Here is a 19,417-nt window from a genome sequence, read left to right as displayed (position 1 = left end):
GCTAGGATTTAGGGGACACACCTGAGGGGGAAGGCCAGCCATCAGCATGCCACGTGCTGGCGTGAGCCAGGCACTGTAGGTATTCGTGCTAAGGCAGGATCCCGCCTGGCCAGCCCTGGCCCCTCCTCAGCCCCTTGGCATCCTGGTCTGGGCCCAGGGCGTGTGGGGCCTCCGCTTCCCCCTCCACCTACAGCCAAATTAAACCCAGACTCCGGCTGCTGAGCGGCTCTGTCCTTCCCCAGGGCCCAGGAGCCCGAGGCAATGGGTTCCCACGCACCAGGGGCGGCTCCCGGGAGCTGGGGGTCACTGGCTGCATAGGGAATGCTTGGGAGTGGGCCCCAGCCCATGGCCCAGACGGGAGGGGAGGGGGTTGCTCAGGGTACCCTCAGCGAGGGGCATCCAGCTGTGAGCAAAACCCCCACTGAGTCACTCTGTCTGCTATGGCTTGCTTTCTTTCCAGCTATTCATGCCACTCTTCCCAAACAGCAGCCCCCAAGCCCCTGCATCAGGGGGAATTGGAGGGGGCGCAGGACCAGGGGCCTTTTGCTAACAGCTGATGCCCAAGAGTTTAGAAAGCACCTAGCTTTTTTGTGGGGGGGTGGGAGACTCAACTTGCAATGCCTTTAAAAGCGGCTGGATCTGGGGAAAGGGCCCCGCGCCCTCTGGCGGTCAGGTAGCTTTAAGGGGTCTTGTGTTGGGTGCCCCCCGAAATCGCCAGGGGTCTGAAATGATCCCAAGGGCTTGTCCAGTTAGACTTGGTGGCGGATAATCTTGAAATCTGAGGCATGGGGGTCTCATCCCACCCCTTGGCAAGACTGTTCTGATCCGTCTTCCTTAGGAAGATTTCCCCGGATTCAGAGTAAACCATCCCTGGTTAAATTCCCTCCCCTTAACCCGAGTGACCGCCCCTTGTCTCCTGCTGAATAATGCCACCACTTAAAACAATCAAGCAAATTTTTCCATGTGGCAGCTTCCGGACAAATAACTAGGAAATGGTTTGAAAGACGCAATAACGATTAAGCCCTCATTAACTGAGCAATCTGTTTCATGGAAAGCAGCAGGGTCTAATGGGTGAGAGTGGGCAGGACTGGGAGTCAGGACGCCTGGATTCTGTTCCCAGCTCTGGGAGGGGAGGCTAGTGGTTAGAATAGCAGGGCCTGGGAATCGGGACTCCTGGGTTCTATTCCTAGCTCTGACGGGGGGGCGGGTAGAGTGCTTAGAGCAGGCGACAGGAAGCCAGGACTCCTGAGCGCTATTTCTGACTCTTGGGATGGCATGTCCCATCTCTGTGCCTCAGTTTCCCTACCTGTAAAATGGGGCCGAAACTCTGACCCTTCTTCCCAGGGCTATTGCAGGGCTTCATTCACCAGGGTCTAGGATGTGCTTAGAGATTGTCTGCAGAAGGGCAAAGGGGTTGTCAATGCTACAACAGTCCCTTCCTTCTTCCAGTGTGTGATGCCCGGTCCTGGGGGCCCCGCTGCGAGAACGCTTGCCAGTGCGGCGATGGGGGAGCTTGTGACCCCCTCACTGGAGCCTGTGTCTGCTTGCCCGGGTACAAGGATCCCGTGTGCAAAGACCCCTGCGACCCACGCACCTACGGGAAGGGCTGCCAGCTGGATTGCCCCTGCAAGAACGGGGCCAAGTGCCATCGAGAGACCGGGGCATGTCTGTGCCAGCCGGGATTCACAGGCGCCTAGTGAGTGCGGGGAATGGTTGGCTGGCCTGGGCAGTGGGAGGGTGGGAATGGGATTGGGGGACCTTTCCCCTCTGGGGGGCGCCGATTCCGACCCAGCCACAAGGTGGGATTTCTTTGGCCTCTGGCGAGAGAGAGAAGACTCTGGGTCCGTCTCCCTCACCCCTTTCTCCCTGTCCTTCCAGCTGCGAGCTCCTGTGCCTCAATGGCTCGGACGGGCTGCATTGCCCGGCTCACTGCCCCTGCCAGAACGGGGGCATCTGCCACCCCCCAAACACCACCCGCTGCGTCTGTCCTCCAGGATGGATGGTACGTATTTGGGGGGGGATACGGGGGGGATTCAAACCCAGGCCCATCCGACCTCTGGAGAGCAAAGGATCAGGCCGGGACAAACTGGGGGCAGAGGGATCCTGCCCCCTTTGGTTTGGACTCGTCCCCCGATCGCTGCCCCATCTGTGCCCCGGCCCTCACACGCATGGGACCCCGCCGGCCTGGAGTGGGCCTTGAGCTGGCTCTGTGCATCGGCGTGGGGTGGAGCTGCCTCTGGCACCGTCATGTTGCCGTGGGGTCTCCGGATGGTCCGGCCCTGGCGGCGTGAGCCTCGCTCTCCATTCAGCCTCCTCGGGGCTGTGAGATGCCCCCAGCAGGGCGAGAAATGGGCCGTGAGCCTTTCCCGCTCCCACACGCGCTGCTGACCCGTGGCCGCATTCAGGCTTGGGGTGGTCTGGGGGGCACTGAGCAGGGACCATCCCTTCAAATTGCGGGGGAAGGGGGAGATCAGGCTCCGTGGTGCGAGCATCCCACCCCATCCCCTGGCTTTCCCAGAGAGGGCATTTCCCTGACACTGCTGTTCCGTTGTCTGCAGGGCGCCATCTGCTCCGTCCCGTGCCCCCAAGGGTGGTACGGCTCAGGCTGCCTGGGGGAGTGCCAATGCCACAACAAAGGGGTGTGCGACCCAGTCACTGGGCGTTGCCAGTGCGCTCTGGGCTACACCGGAGAGCGGTGAGTGCGGTCTGGCAGAGCGATGGGGTGGGGGCCGTGCCATGGAAAGAACCACGTCCGTGTCGGGGGCTAGCAACTGGCATGGCTTAGAGGGAGATTCCTCAATCGGTGAGGCCTAGCTAGAAACCTCAGTCACATGGTCTCCTGCTCGCCTAAAGCCGCCCCTCTGTGATTCACACATGTTTTCAGGGTTTGTCTACACAGGGGAGTTAATCTGGATTAAGAGTAACAGCCGTGTTAGTCTGTATTCACGAAAAGAAAAGGAGTACTTGTGGCACCTTAGAGACTAACCAATTTATTTGAGCATGAGCTTTCGTGAGCTACAGCTCACTTCTGATGAAGTGAGCTGTAGCTCACGAAAGCTCATGCTCAAATAAATTGGTTAGTCTCTAAGGTGCCACAAGTACTCCTTTTCTTTTTGCAATCTGGATTAAGTTAGGGCTGGAATTTAAAGTGTAATCTGTAGCTATTCTGGAGTAATTCCCTGTGTGGACACTTTTAATCTGGATTAAGAGTAGAGCTGCTTGGCAAACTGATTTTTCATCCTGTAAAAACATGTCAAGGTTGTAACAAAAAAGCACCTGAAATTGGAATAAGAAGCCAACATTTCGACATTTTTTTGCGAAATGAAATTCAACACAAACGTTTTGACCATTTTTTATTTTGTGCATAAAATAATTCATATCAAATAAAGCACCTTTGGAAAGGAAAGGTCGTTTCAATATGAAAAATCAAAACTTTCCGTCCCGGAAATGTCAAAATGGGACATTTCAGCGTTTTCAAAATCATTTTTCCAGTTTGTTTTCCAAAATGTTGTTGACATTGACACGGTTTGGTGAAAGCAATGGGTTTTGTCAAAGGGGCGTTTTCTGACAGAAAGCTGCTTAGACGCAAAATTTTCGACCACCTCGAAGTGAGGCCACGTGTCTACTCAGGGTGCAGAGCGACTGTTCGGCGCCCAAGCGTAGACGCTTCCTGCAGCAATCCCTGTAGTCGGTCCACTTCTCCAAGCGGCGGTAGCTGGGCCATCGGATGAGTCTTCCATTGATCTAGCTGTGTCTACACCTGGAGTGAGGTCAATTTAACTACAGCGGTTCGGGGGGGTGAATTTTGCACACCCCTGAGCGGTGTAGCTATGTTGACCTAACTTTTAAGTGTAGACCAGGTGTAAGAATGATTTTTTCCAGTTGAACTTAATCCGTTTCCAAAGTGGATCAAGCCAACTCAGGCCTGGTCTACGCTACGGGGTTAGGTTGAATTTAGCGGCGTTAGGTCGATTTTAAAAGGCACTCTTATTCCGGAACAGAGTGTCCACACAGGGAGCAATTGCAGAATTTCTTTGTGTAGACAAACCGTCGTACGCACACCTGCTACGCTTCTTCACATTTTTACTGGTATAATTTACCAAGGGCTGTGCGGGGATTCTCCATCCCGGGCGGCTGTTAAATCTAGATTGGCTGGAGTTCACACAGGAGTTCATTCAGGGCCGTTCTCTGGCTTGTGCTACGCAGGGTGTTGGACTGGAGGATCACAGGGGTCCCTTTTGCATAGTCTGAAGTCAATTAGCAAGGTGGGTTGTGGGGTTTTTGCCAAAACAGTGCTACCACTATGGACTCAGTTATACCAGTGTAAAGATGCCTTACCCTAGAATAGCTTATTTTAATTCCCAAACCAGAGTAAGCGTTATCAGTATAAACACCTTCATGCTGATTATAATTGCATCCATATTGGGAGTGTTGTACCCGGTTAACTGTACTGATCTAGTTAAAGCAGCGAAGTTTTTAAGTGTAGATAAGGCCTCACCCTCACACAGGCTCGGTGCCTGAATTACAGGCGAGCTTGGAGTGGGGCGGGCCCCTCACTACTTTGCTCCTGTCTGACGACCCCCGGACTTCTCACTGCGGCCACTTGATATCCACTTCCCTCATAGCTGTGAATGCGTAGTCCCCTCTGTCCGTGTCCCACGCAGCCTCCCTCAGGGGCTTTCAAACACACACATGCGCCAACGCCCTGTCCCTCACACCCTTCCATGTCAACCCACCCATGCACCAGCTCCTGGACTCGCACACTCTTGTGTTAACGTGTGTGCGCGGGGAGGGGTTACGAGCCGAAGTGCATGCAATCCTAGCACTTTGCAATCCACTAAAAGCAGTGTGGACTGATGGATCGAGCACTGGATTGGGACTTAGGAGACCTGGACCCTCCTTCTCAGTTACGCCAGGGCCCCTTTATGCGGCTCTGCCCATGTAAAGGGGCCTTAAAATGCGTGTCACTGAAATTTCCCCCGCTTTAAGGCTGTTTTACGCTGCCAGCGTGGTGTAAAGGGCCTTACTGAGAATGAGGCTTCTGATTTTATCCCCAGCTCTGCCATGTGACTTTGGCATGTCCTCACCCCTCTCTGTGCCTCAGTTTCCCCTCCCACCCTTTGTCCTGTCTATTGAGAAGGAAGCTGTTTGGGACAGGGACTGTCTTTTGCTAAGTGTATATACGGTGCTTACTGCTACCGTAATGCTTGTAATGTAATGCACCGCATGAATGGCCACTGTTACCGTAATGCCTGCATATAATACTCCAAGCAATATGTTGTCTGCCTGGCTGTGCCGATTTTTGGCTGGCTTACGGCACAGGAGGTGCCCTGCCAGCTGGGGGAGCGCCAGTTCAACGCTGGAGTGAGGGATGATCTCCCCAGCTGTGCTGCAGGGAAGTAAATAGCAGCTGGGCCAGGGTGAGGAGGGAAATCAGTCGGAGTTTTCCACATGGAAGGGAGAAGGAAACAAGGGGTTTTTCCAGCTTTTAAGCTGGTGTCACAAACAATGGAGAGGAAAAAATAAACCCAGAGTCAAACAGAAGTGACCAGCACTACATGGATCCCTAGGAAAGGGTTTTGTTGGTGTTTTAACTGAAAGAAGTCTTGTGATCTAGAGGTTAGATTAAGGGAGTGGGAATCCAGGCTCCTGAGTTCTTTCCCTAGTACTGGGAGGGGATGTGGTCTATTAGAGCAAGGGGGACTAGGAATCAGAACTTCTGGGTTCTATTCCCTGCTCAGGAAAGGAATGGGGTCTAGTGGTCAGAGCCAGGACTCTCCCATAGACTTAATGTGTGACCCTGGGCAAAGCACTTGTGCCTCAGTTTCCCCATTTTTAAAATGATGATCCTTTGGCAAAGGCTTTGAGCCCCTCCGCTGAGCGGCACTTTAGGACAGTCGTGTTGTTATTGCCTAAATAAACAGCCAGGCCTGGCTGGTAGAACCCCATCCCTGCCCTGCTCTGGGCTTGCACTGAAGGTTTCATTCACAGTCGTGAGCCTGGGGATTTTTGCACCAGCGCAAGCCCCTCACGTGGACACGCAGCCCACGTGTGAGCCAGGGTTTACCCTGGTGCAGCTGGCCCGCACAAGGAGTGTGCGCCGATGCAGCGACCGTGGTGCGCCCACCCCTGGTGCAGACATGGCCCCTGTAGGTTAAATCCAGCCGCTGAGCAATGAGACACAACCGGCTAAGATGGCCAGCTGCCGCCTGAAAGGCTGTGCAGGGTGTCCTCCCCGGGCGCCCTCACGAGGCAGATAGGGGAATAGCTTCCTTGTGCAGCAGGCCCCATGCTGGGAGCGCCCTGCTGAGCAGCTGGTGGGAGGGTCCTCAACATTTCCCAGGGTCTTGCATGGAATGAGTTTGGCGGCCTCAGCCTACAGGGGACACCCGGATTGAGCAGGTGAGAGATACCAGCCTGCAGAGGGACAGCGACCCCTGTCTGCTCACCCCAGCACCGGCTGGCTCTCCTCTCCTTCGCGTTGGACTTGCCCTGGGTCTGACCATGGGGGCATGTCCTTCTCTCCCCCTTCCTCCCCGCCCGTTCCCGAACAGGTGCCGGGAGGAGTGCCCCATCGGCAAATACGGCCAGGACTGCGGCCAGCCATGCGACTGTGCCAACGGGGGCCGCTGCTTCCATATCAACGGGGCTTGCCTGTGTGAGGCCGGCTTCCTCGGGACGCGCTGCGAGGAGCGCAAGTGCCTGGACGGCCTCTATGGCTTGGCCTGCCACCTGCCCTGCCTCTGCAGCCCCCAGCACAGCCAAAGGTAGGGGCGGGGAGGGACTCCGCCGGCAGCCACCTGAGCGGGCCCTCGCCCCAGCCGCTCATGCATGTGGGCACCTGGAACATGCCAGCGCCTTAGGGGTTAATAGTTACAGGGGAGGGGGAATATGGTCCCTATTTCCAGTCCTGTGGGTTTGCTGCCCTCTGCGGGGCATAAGGGGAATAACATGGCACCATCCTGCCAATGCCCCCCAGTGCTGGAATGCAGGATTCCCATTTGCAGGAGCAGCGGGCAGGGGAATCACCCCCGGGATCCAGGCTCTGGGGGTGCAAAGGGCCCGGATCCAGAACATGCATGTTCTACCCAGGAGCCACCGAGCGGGCACACGCATGGGGTGTCCGGCTTGGGATGCCCGCAACCCCTTGACACAGTGGCAATGCAGCCCCTGCAGCTCTCAGGGAAAGGGCCAGCCCTGCAGGATTGGCACAAACCCGCCCCAGCTGCTTCGCGGGGGCGTTCTGATGGGCACGTGTTTCTCTCCCCCCCCCCCCCCCCCCCCCGGGGCCCAGCTGCCACCCCATGAGCGGAGAATGCACCTGCAAACCGGGCTGGGCGGGCCTGCACTGCAACGAGACCTGCCCCCACGGATACTATGGGGCCAACTGCCAGGAGCCCTGCCTCTGTCTGAACGGAGGGACGTGTGATGGCACCACGGGGCTCTGCCACTGTGCCCCAGGGTACACGGTGAGTCAGGGGCCCGGACTGCGGAGACACCGGGAAACAAGGCGGTTAATGTCTTGGTAATTATGGGGATTGAGAGAGGGAGAGTTGTCTAGTGGTTAGAGCAGAGGACTGGGTGTCAGGACTCCTGCTGGGTTCTATTCCTGACCCTGGGAGGGGACGGGGGGGGGATCTAGTGATTAGAGCAGGGATAACTTTGTGATGCTTAGGCGGTTGTCTTTGTAGCAACACACAGTATTACGGCTACTCGCCTCTGGGTGGGAGATTTGGACGCTGCCCCCCACCCCCTCATTGTCTCCTTGTGTTTGCAGGGGGAGCATTGCTCCAGCCACTGCCCTGCCGACACCTACGGGGTGAACTGCTCCATGCAGTGCGCCTGCAAGAACGCCTTTGCCTGCTCCCCCATTGATGGCACCTGCGTCTGCAAAGAAGGTAGGGTGCAGGCGGGAGCCCCTGGGATTGCTCACGACGGAGGGCACGGCCCTGGCTCCCCTCCCCCCACCCCGGGGGGGCTCTAGCTGTGCCCCCAGACAGGGCTGGGAGGTGGGAGACCGTTCTCTGCAAGGGCTGTGGGAGCCCTTTTAAGTTCACTCCGGAAGGGCCTTGTGAATATCCTTCTCCGCCCCGGCTCCCTGGCTCTGGATGTGGGTGGGGGCCGGCTGGAACCAGCCCAGGTTACCCCTCCCCTGGCTTAACTCCCGGCACGAACCCTCCGCCAGGCTTGGGGTCTGGCGGGACGACCCAGGCCACTCCTTCCACGGGCGACCTCTCCCAGCGGGTGTGGTCCACACAGCCTGGAGACCCCGCCGGAGCCACGGCACGCAGCCGCGAGGTGGGGCGCCCAGATGTGAGTGGTGCCGGACACCCTCAGGCTGGAGCCATGGCTGAGAGCAGGTTCCTTCCAGGTTCCTTCGCTCTCCTCTAACACCTGGACACATCTGGCTGTGGGACAATATAGCCCCCATAGGGGCTATTGCCTGGGCATGGCATTGCCCCCATGCTGCCTTACTTCTCCACCCTTTGAGCTGCCTGGATTTCCCAAGCGCTCCGATTCCAAGTTCCCGTCGATCTGCCTGCCAACCTCTCCGCCCTTCTCCTCCCCTCTGCAGGTTGGCACGGAGGGGATTGTTCCAGCCCCTGCCCCACCGGCACCTGGGGCCTTGGGTGCAACGAGACCTGCCGGTGCACCAACGGTGCCGCCTGCAGCCCTGTCAGCGGGGTGTGCTCCTGCGCTGCTGGCTGGCATGGCAGCCGGTGCCAGGAGCCGTGCGCGGTATGTTCCCACCCCCTTGGACCAGCCGCTTCCCGCTCCCGGGAGCCTCTGCGCCCTTTATGGCCATCCCAGCTGACATGGAAGGACCTGATCCTACGTTCATTGATGCCCATTTCCATGGTCTTTGCATCAAGCCCTGGGACGCCCCCCAGGTGCTGCCATGCACCCCATGCAGAGCAAGGTCCAGCCAGCGGCTGGCAAGATGGGATGCCGGGTGCCTCTAACGGTGCCCGCTGCCCACTCGGTGCCCGCGCGTGAGCCGGGATCTCGGCTGTCTGTGATTGTCCCACTGGACAAAATACTTGCAACAATGGGCTAACAAATTGATTGGGAAAGTCACGTGCTGGCCCAGCCTGGGAAAGGGGCTGGGTGATTTAATGGCGATGGAGAGGGGGCTGGTTTGGGAGTGGGGTTATGGATTAGACCATGTGCTTTTGTGGAGCAGGGGAGGCGTGGGTTAGACCGTGGGCACCGGCAGGGCGGAGTGGGAATAGGTTAGATTGTATGCACCAGCAGGGTGGGGGTGGGGGTCAGACCGGGGAGGCTTGTGGTGGGGTTAGACCCATGCACCGGTGGGATGGGACCAGGAAGGGTTCTGGGTTAAAATCACCCACCCCAATCCCATCCCAGTGCCACTGACTCCGGTTGCATCCCCCTCTCGCTAACAGAACGGTGCCTACGGACCCGGCTGCAGCAGTCTCTGTGACTGCAGCCACGCGGACGGCTGCTCCCCCGTCACGGGACAGTGCCGCTGCCTGCCGGGATGGACAGGTGAGGCGGCCAGGTGGGAGGCAGGGATCTGGGGAGGGGACGGGAGGACTCTGTCTCTGTCCATGATGGCATCCAGGGAGCCCCTTGGCATCACTGCCAGCTCAACACACAGCTCTTATGAGCCTGGCTAGTTCAGGGAAGGAAGGGGGCGGTACTCTTCCAGGCTCCACCCACAACATAAGCTCCTCCCACAGGACTTGACATGCCTGAAGGAAGCACAGCTCACAGTGAATTGTGCAGAGGTCCAGGATATATCGGCGTGAGGCCTGTTCCCCTTTAGTGGGGCGTGGCTGGACTCAGTGGGGCACCTCCTGGACCGAGGGCGAAATAAAGTGCTGGTGCTTGCCCAAACGCCACCCCCGCAGGGCATCAAAGAGAGCCAGACTGGCTCCTGCTCCGGTCTTGGCAAACTGCCCGGCAAGAACTCCTCCCTGAGGGGAAGGAGGGCGGTTCACACCTCTCCGAGCCGTCCTCCCTGCAGGTTACACTTGGCTCAAGTTCGCGAGGTTTCCTTCCCAGCCAGATGGCAGGGACATGTGGCCCAGCGGGAATTCTGGCAAGCTTTGGGGGAATAGCAGGACTCGAGCCGTGCCAGCTGGTGCCTGCTGACGGGCCGGCCAGTTCGAGTTAAGAACCTGCCCTCACTGGAGCGAAGGGTTCGTGTGTGTGTGTGGACGAGACTCGAGTTGGGGGCTGCGCTGGAGTTATAAGGAGCTAACTGGAGTCTGAGTGATGGGAGCGCAGCCTCAAAGAGGGCAGTTTCTGGGTCAGCATTGGGCTGGGAGACCATAGGGCCTGCAGGGAGCTGTGCGGTGATTCACTCGACCGACAGGGAAGCTGTGGACAGTGACAATGGCATTCCTGACCACCTGGGATGCGAGAAGTTTTATTTCTCCACGCAGGTGACTGGGTTGGCGCTGGGACCTGTCTGCCCCCCCCAGCTGCCTGGTGAGGAGGGGTCCCCACTAAGAGCACCCTGTTCCTTTCCTTGCCACCCCAGGGCCCCGCTGCAACCTGGTCTGTGACGACGGCTTCTGGGGGCGGAACTGCAGCCAGCCTTGCGTCTGCAAGAACGGAGCTGCCTGCTCCTCGGAGGACGGGAGCTGCAGCTGCACGCCCGGGTACCGCGGCCCCGCCTGCCAGCGCCGTAAGTGCCGTGCCGACCGAGGATGACGCTCGGAGCCAGCGGGCTGGGGGGTGTGTGTGGGGGGGGCAAGGGGGTCCTGCTCCTGCATTGCCCAGCCCTGGGGGAGCTGTCCTCTCCTGGCGGGGCGAGCGCCTGGCTCCGTCCAATGCCAGAGCAGAGCAAAGTCCATTGTGCAAACCCCAGGTGGGACCAGCCCGCGAGCTGGCACTGGCATCCTCCTTTCGAGCCTGCCCCCCCACCCACCCCAAGGGCTGGTTCGGGTGCAGCGGGCAGGGTCAGAGGCCACTGCACGGGCATCCCAGGCCCCCAGTGGAGCTGGCCAGGGTTCGGGGAGATGGATACGTGTCGGGGGCAAACCCCCAATAAGAAATCCACATGAGAACACACCAGCCCATGTGTCCCCGTGACCTGTTCGCTCTAGCGGGCAGCAAGGAGTTCTGTCTCCATGGGCCCGTTTGGGCCCTTCTGCTAAGGCTGCGCATCAACAGGGTCGGTCAGCACTGATTGGGTGGCTTTGCCTGGTCCCCATCAGGATCTGGGCTAAGACCCAGCAAACTTGTTTCACACGAGCAGCAGTCTGACCGGGCCGGGTTAGGGCTGGTACGTGACTCGCCTCCACACCCCTTCCATTTCTTCTTCCCTTGCCGCAGCCTGCCAGCCCGGGCGTTACGGCAAGAAGTGCGCAATGTCCTGCCGTTGCTCCAACCACTCCACCTGCCACCTCGTGGATGGCTCCTGCGACTGCTTCCCCGGGTGGACAGGCAGTGACTGCTCACAGCGTGAGTCACATCCACTGCCGGGGGGCGCCCCAACTCACGGGCCGCACGGGTCAATGGGGAATAAGTTGCGGGGGGGTAGGCACTTGTAGGGGTTATAAGGAATCTGGACACAATAGGGTCACCAGGACTATGATCTGGGGGGCCTGGAGGCTCTGTCAGCCCCAAAAATTTAGGCCTCTGCCATTTGAGCTAACGGAGATCTCCTTCAGCCGGTAGCAGAAGTAGGACTCTTATCCTTTCTTTGGGCAGCCACCAGGGGGCGACGGGATCTCACACACATACACTCAGTAGCTCATCTGGGGAGAGCAGCTTCCAGAGCCGGGTGCATAGTGGGACTGACGGACGTCTCCTCTCCTCCGCAGCCTGCCCGCCCGGCACGTGGGGAGAGGCCTGCAGCCATACCTGCCGGTGCCCAAACGGAGGCCTGTGCAACACCGTGGATGGGACCTGCTCTTGTCCGGCCGGCTTGACCGGCAGACGCTGCTCGGAAGGTACGGGCTGTGGCGGGCGGGGGCCCGGGCATTACACTTCTCCTTCCCCATACAGACCTCACCCGCTTGGTTTCTTCTCTGTAGGCTGCCCCCTGGGGCGCTATGGGGAGAACTGTGCCCAGGCATGCCAGTGCCAGGACAAGGCTCAGTGCGACCCGGCGACCGGGAGATGTCTGTGCCCCTCCGGGTACACCGGCACCCACTGTGAAACCAGTAAGCCGCGGAGCCCGCCCTGGCCGAGCCAGAGGAAAACCCCGAGGAATGCACAGGGCTGCATAACGGCCCCAAGACTGCATTGGGGAGCCACCTGCAGCGCCTACTGCTGGCAGAGGGGAGCATTGCACCCACACAGGACTTCTGGGCGGGTCTTGAGGGAAGTGGATTGACAAGTTTTTTTTTTACACAAAACCCCCCTGGCTTTTTGGGTTAAAACAGAAATTTCCCCGGGGAATGTCCGATTCTGGTTAAATTTTCCGGGCTTTCGTTGGAAGAGCAGAAATCTGGAAAAAAATTGGGTTTTTGGCAACTGAACCCCCCCTAAAATGTTGGCCAAAACTCCGAATATTTTCCACTTTGTTTCTGACCGTTGACGCTCAAACTATAACTTTTCAGCCACAGAGTTTTGGGGTTTCAGGTTTTGGATGAAAACCCGGAAACTTGGAAGAAAAAAATTTTGACCAAAACATTTTGTTTGTCGTTCATCAAAACGTTTTGCTGGAACACCGATTATTTCCCAACCAGCTCTAATGTTGGGTTATACGGACCATTGGTCTCCTCCAGCAGTCAGGAGGGGGGATGCGGAGCTGTATGGCTCCAAGTCGCTCCCTGGGACTGGCCTGCCCCTTCCTCTTGCCCAGAACCATCCTGTGTAAATGCCCCTGCCTCCCAGTCCCCTTCCCCCCACGGATTCTAACCTTGGCCCTTGTGCGCTCCTGGCAGAGTGTCCCCCTGGCACCTTTGGACCCAGGTGCCTCCAGGTCTGTGAGTGTCTCCACAACTCCACCTGCCACCACGTGACGGGGAGCTGCCAGTGCGAGCCGGGCAGGAGCGGGGCCCAGTGTGAGAAATGTGAGTGAGACCAGGCAGGGGGCTGGGAGCCAGGACGCCTGGGTTCTGTCCCCAGCTCCGGGAGGGGAGCGGGTCTAGTAGTTAGAGCGGGGGGAGGGGCTGGGAGCTAGGACTCCTGGGTTCTGTCCCCAGCTCTGGGCAGAAGATCTAATTATACCTCTGGGTGTGCAGGGAGCCCCGAGCACCCCTTCACCATGGTGCCAGCGGTGCCGGTGGGGTACAGCTCCCTGGGGGCGATCATTGGCATCATCGTCCTGGTGATCCTGCTTCTGGCGCTGCTGGTGTTTTTCCTGTGCTACCGGCACTGGCAGAAGGGCAAAGAGAACAGACACCTGGCCGTGGCCTACACCACGGGGCGGACGGACAGCTCGGAGTACGCGGTGCCAGGTGAGGGCGCGGCGCGCTCAGTAGCGGGGGCTCTGCTCTCGAAGTCACCCCCCTGCTCCCGCTAGCACGGCACCTCCTAGGACGCTGAGCTCGGAGTCCCCCACCCCGCTCTCGGGGAAAGTACACCTAAGTACTGATCCCAGCCGCCCTGGGCTTCGCGAGGGGAATCCAGCCGGAGCCTGCACAGGGTGGGGACAGGCACCCAGCGCTGCGCAGCCCCTGGGGACAGCTAGTGGACAGGACTCCCAGAGCCTTTGGCCTAACTCTGTCTGTCCCTTTCTGTGTCTGACCAGACGTCCCACCCAGCTACACCCACTACTACTCCAATCCAAGCTACCACACCCTGTCGCGGTGCGTGCCGACCTCCCCGGCCCCCAACAGCCAGGACAGGGCGAGCTCCCTCAAGGTAAGCCCCAGCCCTCAGGGTGACACTGCTCCGGGGAAGTTCCCAGCCTTTTTTGTTCTCTGGAGCCTCGAGGCACGGAGCCCCCTTGGGGACGGGCAGAGAGGAGACAGCTTGTCTGTAGCGTCTCTCCGGGGCTGGGCTGGGCTGGGTATTTGCCGCAAAAATAGTTGCACCTCTGACCCCCTCCCCACACCCCGACCCCCTGCCCCAGCCCTGATCCCCCTCCTGCCCTCCGAACCCCTTGGTCCCAGCCTGGAGCACCCTCCTGCACCCTCAACCCCAGCCCAGAGCCCGCACCCCCAGCCGGAACCTGAACCCCTTTCCGCACCCCTGCCCCAGCCCCGAGCCCCCTCCCACACCCTGAACTCCTCATTTCTGGCCCCAAACCCCAGTTTTGTGAGCATTCAGGGCCCGCCATACAATTTCCATACCCAGATGTGGCCCTTGGGCCAAAGAGTTTGCCCACCCCTGCGCTAAGCCATCAGGTTGGTGGTCCCCCAGCAGCGCCCCGGATGCTGGGCGCCTCGGGTCTGTGCAAATCTCTCTTTCTGGCCTGTGTTTCCCAGCTTGTGCTGGTTCAGAGAACCAGACAGACCCTGTAGTAACTACTCAACCGTCTCTTCCCCAGCCCAGAGCCGGGCGCTGGGCCCGAGCTGAGGGCCCATCCGGTTGGATAAGCACAGTTGGGTGCAGACCAGTCCTGTAGTCTGAACCCCAGGGGTGTCCAAACAACTAAGGGATGAGAAGAGGCCAAATGTAGAGACCAACCCTTTATACTGGGTGCTGTATCTCTGGAACCCGTGGGTCAAATGACCCCAAATTTGCCCCACTCGCCCCACCCCAGGGTGCCATGGGGCACAGCAGGTTTCGAGACAATCTGAGCATGTGCAGGGATTTTAGAGCGTTTTGAAACATCCGCTCTTAATGCGAGCGCTTGTCTCAATCTGAACTCTGGGCCACTCCAGAACAAAGGGGTTCTTCATGGACACACACAGACCCTGTGGTTCCCGAAATCCTGGCCTGGCAAAGGGGCGGCTGGCTGCCCATCTCTGCCGAGCTGGACCCCGTGGGCAGGGGGCGGTAGGACGCTGCTGATTTCTGCCCCTTATTTCGGCCACAGGTGCCCTGCAACCAGCACTTCTCCAGCATAAAGACCGTGGCCTACGGACCGGACTGTAACGCCTCGCTGCCTGCTGACTGGAAGCACCACGGGGCGCCAGCGCTGAAGCATCGCGAGCGGGGTAAGGTGGGAGGCGAAGGCTCACCAGCTCTGAGCTGGGCTGGGCTTTAGGAGACGGTGTGGGGAGAGGAAGTGGGGTCTAGGGGTCAGGACAGGGTGGGGCCATGGCTTCTACTCCCAGTGCTGGAAGGTGAGTGGGGTTAGGAGTTGGGAGATGGGGGAGCTCAGGACTCCTGGGTTCTTTTCCCATCTCTAGGAAGGGAGTGATGCCTAGTAGTTAGAGAAGGAGACTGGGAAGTGGGGGGTGGGGCTCAGTACTCCTGGGTTCTAGTCTTGGCTCAGGAAGGGGAGTGGTGCCTAGTAGTTGGGGAAGGAGATGGGGGGGCCCTTCAGGACTCCTGGGTTCTACTGGCTCTGGGAGTGGAGTGAGCTCTCTGGATTAGAGCAGGAGAAGGGGAGCTGGGACTCCTGGGTCCATTTCAGCTCAAACTGCCGGTTTTGGTTGGAGCCCTGGATAAATTTCATCCCCAAACCAGGGCAAAACTGCCCTCCCCACCCCCACCCCCAAGCTGGTGGGGAGAAAAGCAGCCAGGGCCCGTGGGGGTGGGGGTGGGGGGCCTTCCCTGGATGCTGCATGGGGAGACCCTTCCTTGGCTGGGAGCTGCCTTCATCTAGTTTCTAGTCAGTGTCCCCATCTCTCTCGCAGCAGAGACGGGGGGCGGACGCAGACCCCAGCCTCGTGAAGGGAGCCCCCTTGTAGCTAGAGGAGGGCAGTGCAGGCTGGGGAGCTAGAGGGAACCCCCGGGGTCTGACTGCCCAGCAGCCTCACGGTCTCCCTCCGTGTGCAGGGGGCGGCCCCATGGACCGCAGCTACAGCTACAGCAACAGCCTGGGGAAGTACTACGGCAATGGTGAGCACAGCGGCTCCCTCGGGGGGGGGTGGCTTCCAGGGGCCCCGGCGCACGGGGTCCCGCGGGCTTCTCGATCATAGACTATCAGGGTGGGAAGGGACCTCAGGAGGTCATCTCGTCCACCCCCCTGCTCAAAGCAGGACCAATCCCCAATTTTTACCCCAGATCCCTAAACGGCCCCCTCAAGGATTGAACTCGCAACCCTGGGTTTAGCAGGCCAATGCTCCAACCGCTGAGCTATCCCTCCCCCAGATGCTCTCGGGTCAGGCCGGTGGCCTCATTTTCCGGGGGTGGGGGCTGGGAGGAGCTGGAGGGGCAAGAGTCGTGCTTACTGCAGCACTGACCCCCATGTTGCAGTGCGGCACTAGGGGGTGCTGTGGGAGTGGGGCAGGGGGCTCAACAGGGTGCGAGGAAGCTGGGCTGGCTTTGGAGAAGCTCTGTGTATCCCCAGAGCAGCTCCAGCCTGGACAAGCTCCCTCCCCTGCACATGCTGCCCAGGTGGGACGCCCTGGGGGCAAGAGGGGAGCTTGGTGCGTAGGGCCCCATCCAGTCCTAGGCCTCTTTGCTGAGGCTGCCAACAAGGGGCCCAGTTAGCGCTGATTGCGGCCCATGTGCCTGGAGCTAGACAGGCCCAGCAAACTCGTCTCCTCCAGGCTAAACTGGCATCCCAGCCCCCCGGCTTCTCCCACTTCCTGTATTCACCCACCCTCCCTTTGCCATCCTTCCACCCACCCTCCAGACTACATCAAGGAGGAGGCTCTACGCGCCAGCAACAGCTCGCTGAACAGTGAGAACCCCTACGCCACCATCAAGGACCTGCCCGAGCTCATGGCCAAGCCCTCGGAGGGCAGCTACATGGAGATGAAGTCCCCTGTGAAGCGAGAAATGTCCTACGCTGAGATCGGGCTCTTTGAGGAGCCAGCCGCCGGCTCCAGGGCAGAAGGTAGAGTTCGGCACCGCGATGGACTGCGGGACCTCTCCAGTCCCGTTCACTTTACAGTGATGCCAGAGACTGAATGGCACATGGGAAAGGGTGTGGCATGCCACCTGGGGGTACTTGTCCACTGCCAGGCTTTTGCATTTCAGAGGCCACCCCCATCAAGATCGGGGCCCCATCGTGCCGGGCGCTGCACAGACCCACAAAGTGAGAGCCAGTCCCTGCCCCAAAGAGCTCACGGTTTAAAATAGATGCAGCATGGGAGAAAGGAAGGGTCCTTATCCCCATTTTACAGATGGGGATTCAAGGCCCAGACCCGTAAAGTGACTGGCCCGGGGTCACTCAGGGAGTCTGTGGCAGAGTTTGGAATCGATCCCTGATCTCCCAAGTCCTTAACTACAAGCCCGTCCTGAGACACTTTCACAGATGCCTTTGGTAATGCCCTTGTCTTTCCTCTTCTCCTCCTTCTAGAGAGTTGCCCCCCGGGGGCAGAAGGTGTCTCTCCAGCAGCCCCCAGCGTCCCCCCCAACCACTATGACTCCCCCAAGAACAGTCACATCCCCAGTCACTACGACATGCCACCGGTCCGGCACTACCCCCCATCCCCGCCACTCCGGAGGCAGGACCGGTGAGGAGCCACGGGGCGCTGTCTCTCTGTGTTCGTCCATCCTCCCCATCCTCTCTGTCCACCCTTCCCAGGGAAAGTTGGAGGACTAGCTCCGAATCCCAGCAGGTGGAGAGCCATGGCAGGACCGTGGATGGCCATTTACCAGCACCCCCCTGGATTCACCCAGAGCCTCTGTCTTTGCTTGTACAATGCAACAGCCGCTAAGGACTAGGGAAGGGGGGAGTCGGACCCCTTGACCCAGCCGCTTGGGGTTGAATATAGCTCATCGCCTTCCCCCAGGCGAGGATTCAGAGTCTGTGACGTTCACATAGAATCATAGACTTTAAGGTCAGAAGGGACCATTTTGATTGTCTAGTCTGACCTCCTGCACAACGCAGGCCACAGAATCTCACCCACCCACATCTGGATCCTGAGCCTCCCGCATGCCGCAGGGATGTGGATCTTGGTGGGGTGGTGTTGGAATGGGGGCACATTGCAAAATCGTGTTGCTCCTGCCTCAGCTGCGGCATCCCACTTGCCCCACCGTGTTCGCCCCACCCCCCATGGGTGTTTGTCTTCAGGGTGGGGTCCCCAGTCAAGCCATCGGCAGGCGTGTTCTGCCCCAAGGGCACAGCTTTGCACTAGGGGGAGGACTGATCCGGAGGAGAAGCCTGCCTCGGTGGAGCTGATGTGAACGGGACACCACAGTGCTGGGGGGCGGAACGGCAGGTGTTCCAGTGAGCCCCCACAAAGGGACTGATAACCCAGCAGGGCAGCTGCAGACACTGGACCGCTGCGCCCTGCTGACACAGACTAAACACCCCAAGACCAGCCCTGCTGCAGCCCCAGGAGAGACATGGCTGGGAAGTGAGACGCCACCGAATTCGGCTCCCAATCCGGATTCCAGCCTGTGGAGGGGGACTGGATCTGGGCTTTTGGCTTGGCCTCGCTTTGCATCTAGACTCAGCTTCCAAACACCTGCCTCATTTCATCCCGCCATGAGCCCCGCTGGAGATGGGCCGTAGAGGATGTTTGCGCTGTTAGGGGAAGTTGGTAGCTCTGAATCCAAGCTTCCCTACCATTCAACCCCCCCCACAACGGTCCCACCACTGTGAAGCTGCTGAGGGTTCAGCGCACCCCTTCCCATCACAGCATACCACCCCACCTTGTGCAATATACCGGCCTAATGTGTCTCCCCCTAGCAGCCAGCCCCAGCAGCTGTAACAGCCTGCTACTTAACTTACCTGCAGCAATGGGAGCTCCTCCTTGGCTCAGGTGAGAGAGGCCAGGGCTGAGCTCCAGGGCTGGAGTCTCTCTGCACATGGTCTCGGTTTATGACACCTCCAGGTAGAGCAGACTAGCCCAGCAGGCTGAACTTGGCCTAAGGGACATAGCTGGGTTTCCTTCCCTTTCTGCTCTGGGGGAGAGCTGGGATCTGTAGCCCGATTGATACAGCTCCAGTGTGCATGTAAATAAAGATGTTTGTGTTTGTTTTTTAACTATGCAACTGTCTAGTTTTTGGCTCAGCCTCCACCCAACTGCTGACATCACCCCACAGGCTTATAGTCAGGGTACGGCCATGAGATTAAACAGGACCTGGGGTGAGCAAAGACACTGAACTCCCAAATGTTACCCTTTGGCGAGGAGGGAATGCTCTTGCATGGGCTGCAGGGGGACATGAGAGGGATTATTATTTTGGTTCCAGTAACAACTAGAGGCCCCAACCAAAAGTGGAGACCCGTTTTGCTAGGCATTATAGGTACAGACTGAGAGATAGTCCCTACGTCGAAGAGCTGACACTCCAAATAGACAAAGAAAAGATTATCTCCATTGCACAAATGGGGAAACTGAGGCACTGAGCGGTGAAGTGGCTTACCACAGGTCACACACCCAAGGAACAGAGCTCGGATCACCTGAGTCCACGTACGGTGCCTTAACCACAAGCCCATCCTGTGAACGTAGGGAAACCACCATGCTGAGCAGGGGAGGCAGGA

General features: G+C 59.0%; 1 protein-coding gene across 3 annotated transcripts in view; it reads left to right on the top strand.

The window, feature by feature from the left end:
* PEAR1 (platelet endothelial aggregation receptor 1) overlaps positions 1 to 18,922 on the top strand; it is a 57,153-nt gene extending 38,231 nt beyond the window's left edge. The window contains exons 6-24 of one of the 3 annotated variants that reach the window (XM_037883221.2): positions 1,450 to 1,696; positions 1,879 to 2,002; positions 2,559 to 2,695; positions 6,555 to 6,767; positions 7,295 to 7,469; positions 7,778 to 7,898; positions 8,576 to 8,739; positions 9,408 to 9,510; positions 10,511 to 10,657; positions 11,308 to 11,436; positions 11,799 to 11,927; positions 12,012 to 12,140; positions 12,867 to 12,995; positions 13,167 to 13,382; positions 13,676 to 13,788; positions 14,909 to 15,029; positions 15,817 to 15,879; positions 16,619 to 16,822; positions 17,288 to 18,922. In XM_037883221.2, the coding sequence (XP_037739149.1) occupies positions 1,450 to 1,696; positions 1,879 to 2,002; positions 2,559 to 2,695; positions 6,555 to 6,767; positions 7,295 to 7,469; positions 7,778 to 7,898; positions 8,576 to 8,739; positions 9,408 to 9,510; positions 10,511 to 10,657; positions 11,308 to 11,436; positions 11,799 to 11,927; positions 12,012 to 12,140; positions 12,867 to 12,995; positions 13,167 to 13,382; positions 13,676 to 13,788; positions 14,909 to 15,029; positions 15,817 to 15,879; positions 16,619 to 16,822; positions 17,288 to 17,448 (2,825 nt within the window). In that variant the 3' untranslated portion in view covers positions 17,449 to 18,922. The remainder of the gene's footprint in view (positions 1 to 1,449; positions 1,697 to 1,878; positions 2,003 to 2,558; positions 2,696 to 6,554; positions 6,768 to 7,294; positions 7,470 to 7,777; positions 7,899 to 8,575; positions 8,740 to 9,407; positions 9,511 to 10,510; positions 10,658 to 11,307; positions 11,437 to 11,798; positions 11,928 to 12,011; positions 12,141 to 12,866; positions 12,996 to 13,166; positions 13,383 to 13,675; positions 13,789 to 14,908; positions 15,030 to 15,816; positions 15,880 to 16,618; positions 16,823 to 17,287) is intronic. The other 2 variants (XM_043535367.1, XM_043535368.1) reach the window with 2 other exon arrangements.
* The last annotated feature ends 495 nt before the right edge of the window (positions 18,923 to 19,417 follow it).

Source organism: Chelonia mydas, chromosome 24, assembly GCF_015237465.2.
Source record: "Chelonia mydas isolate rCheMyd1 chromosome 24, rCheMyd1.pri.v2, whole genome shotgun sequence".
Classification (NCBI taxonomy): Eukaryota; Metazoa; Chordata; order Testudines; family Cheloniidae; genus Chelonia; species Chelonia mydas.
This window is presented reverse-complemented; position numbering and strand designations above follow the sequence as displayed.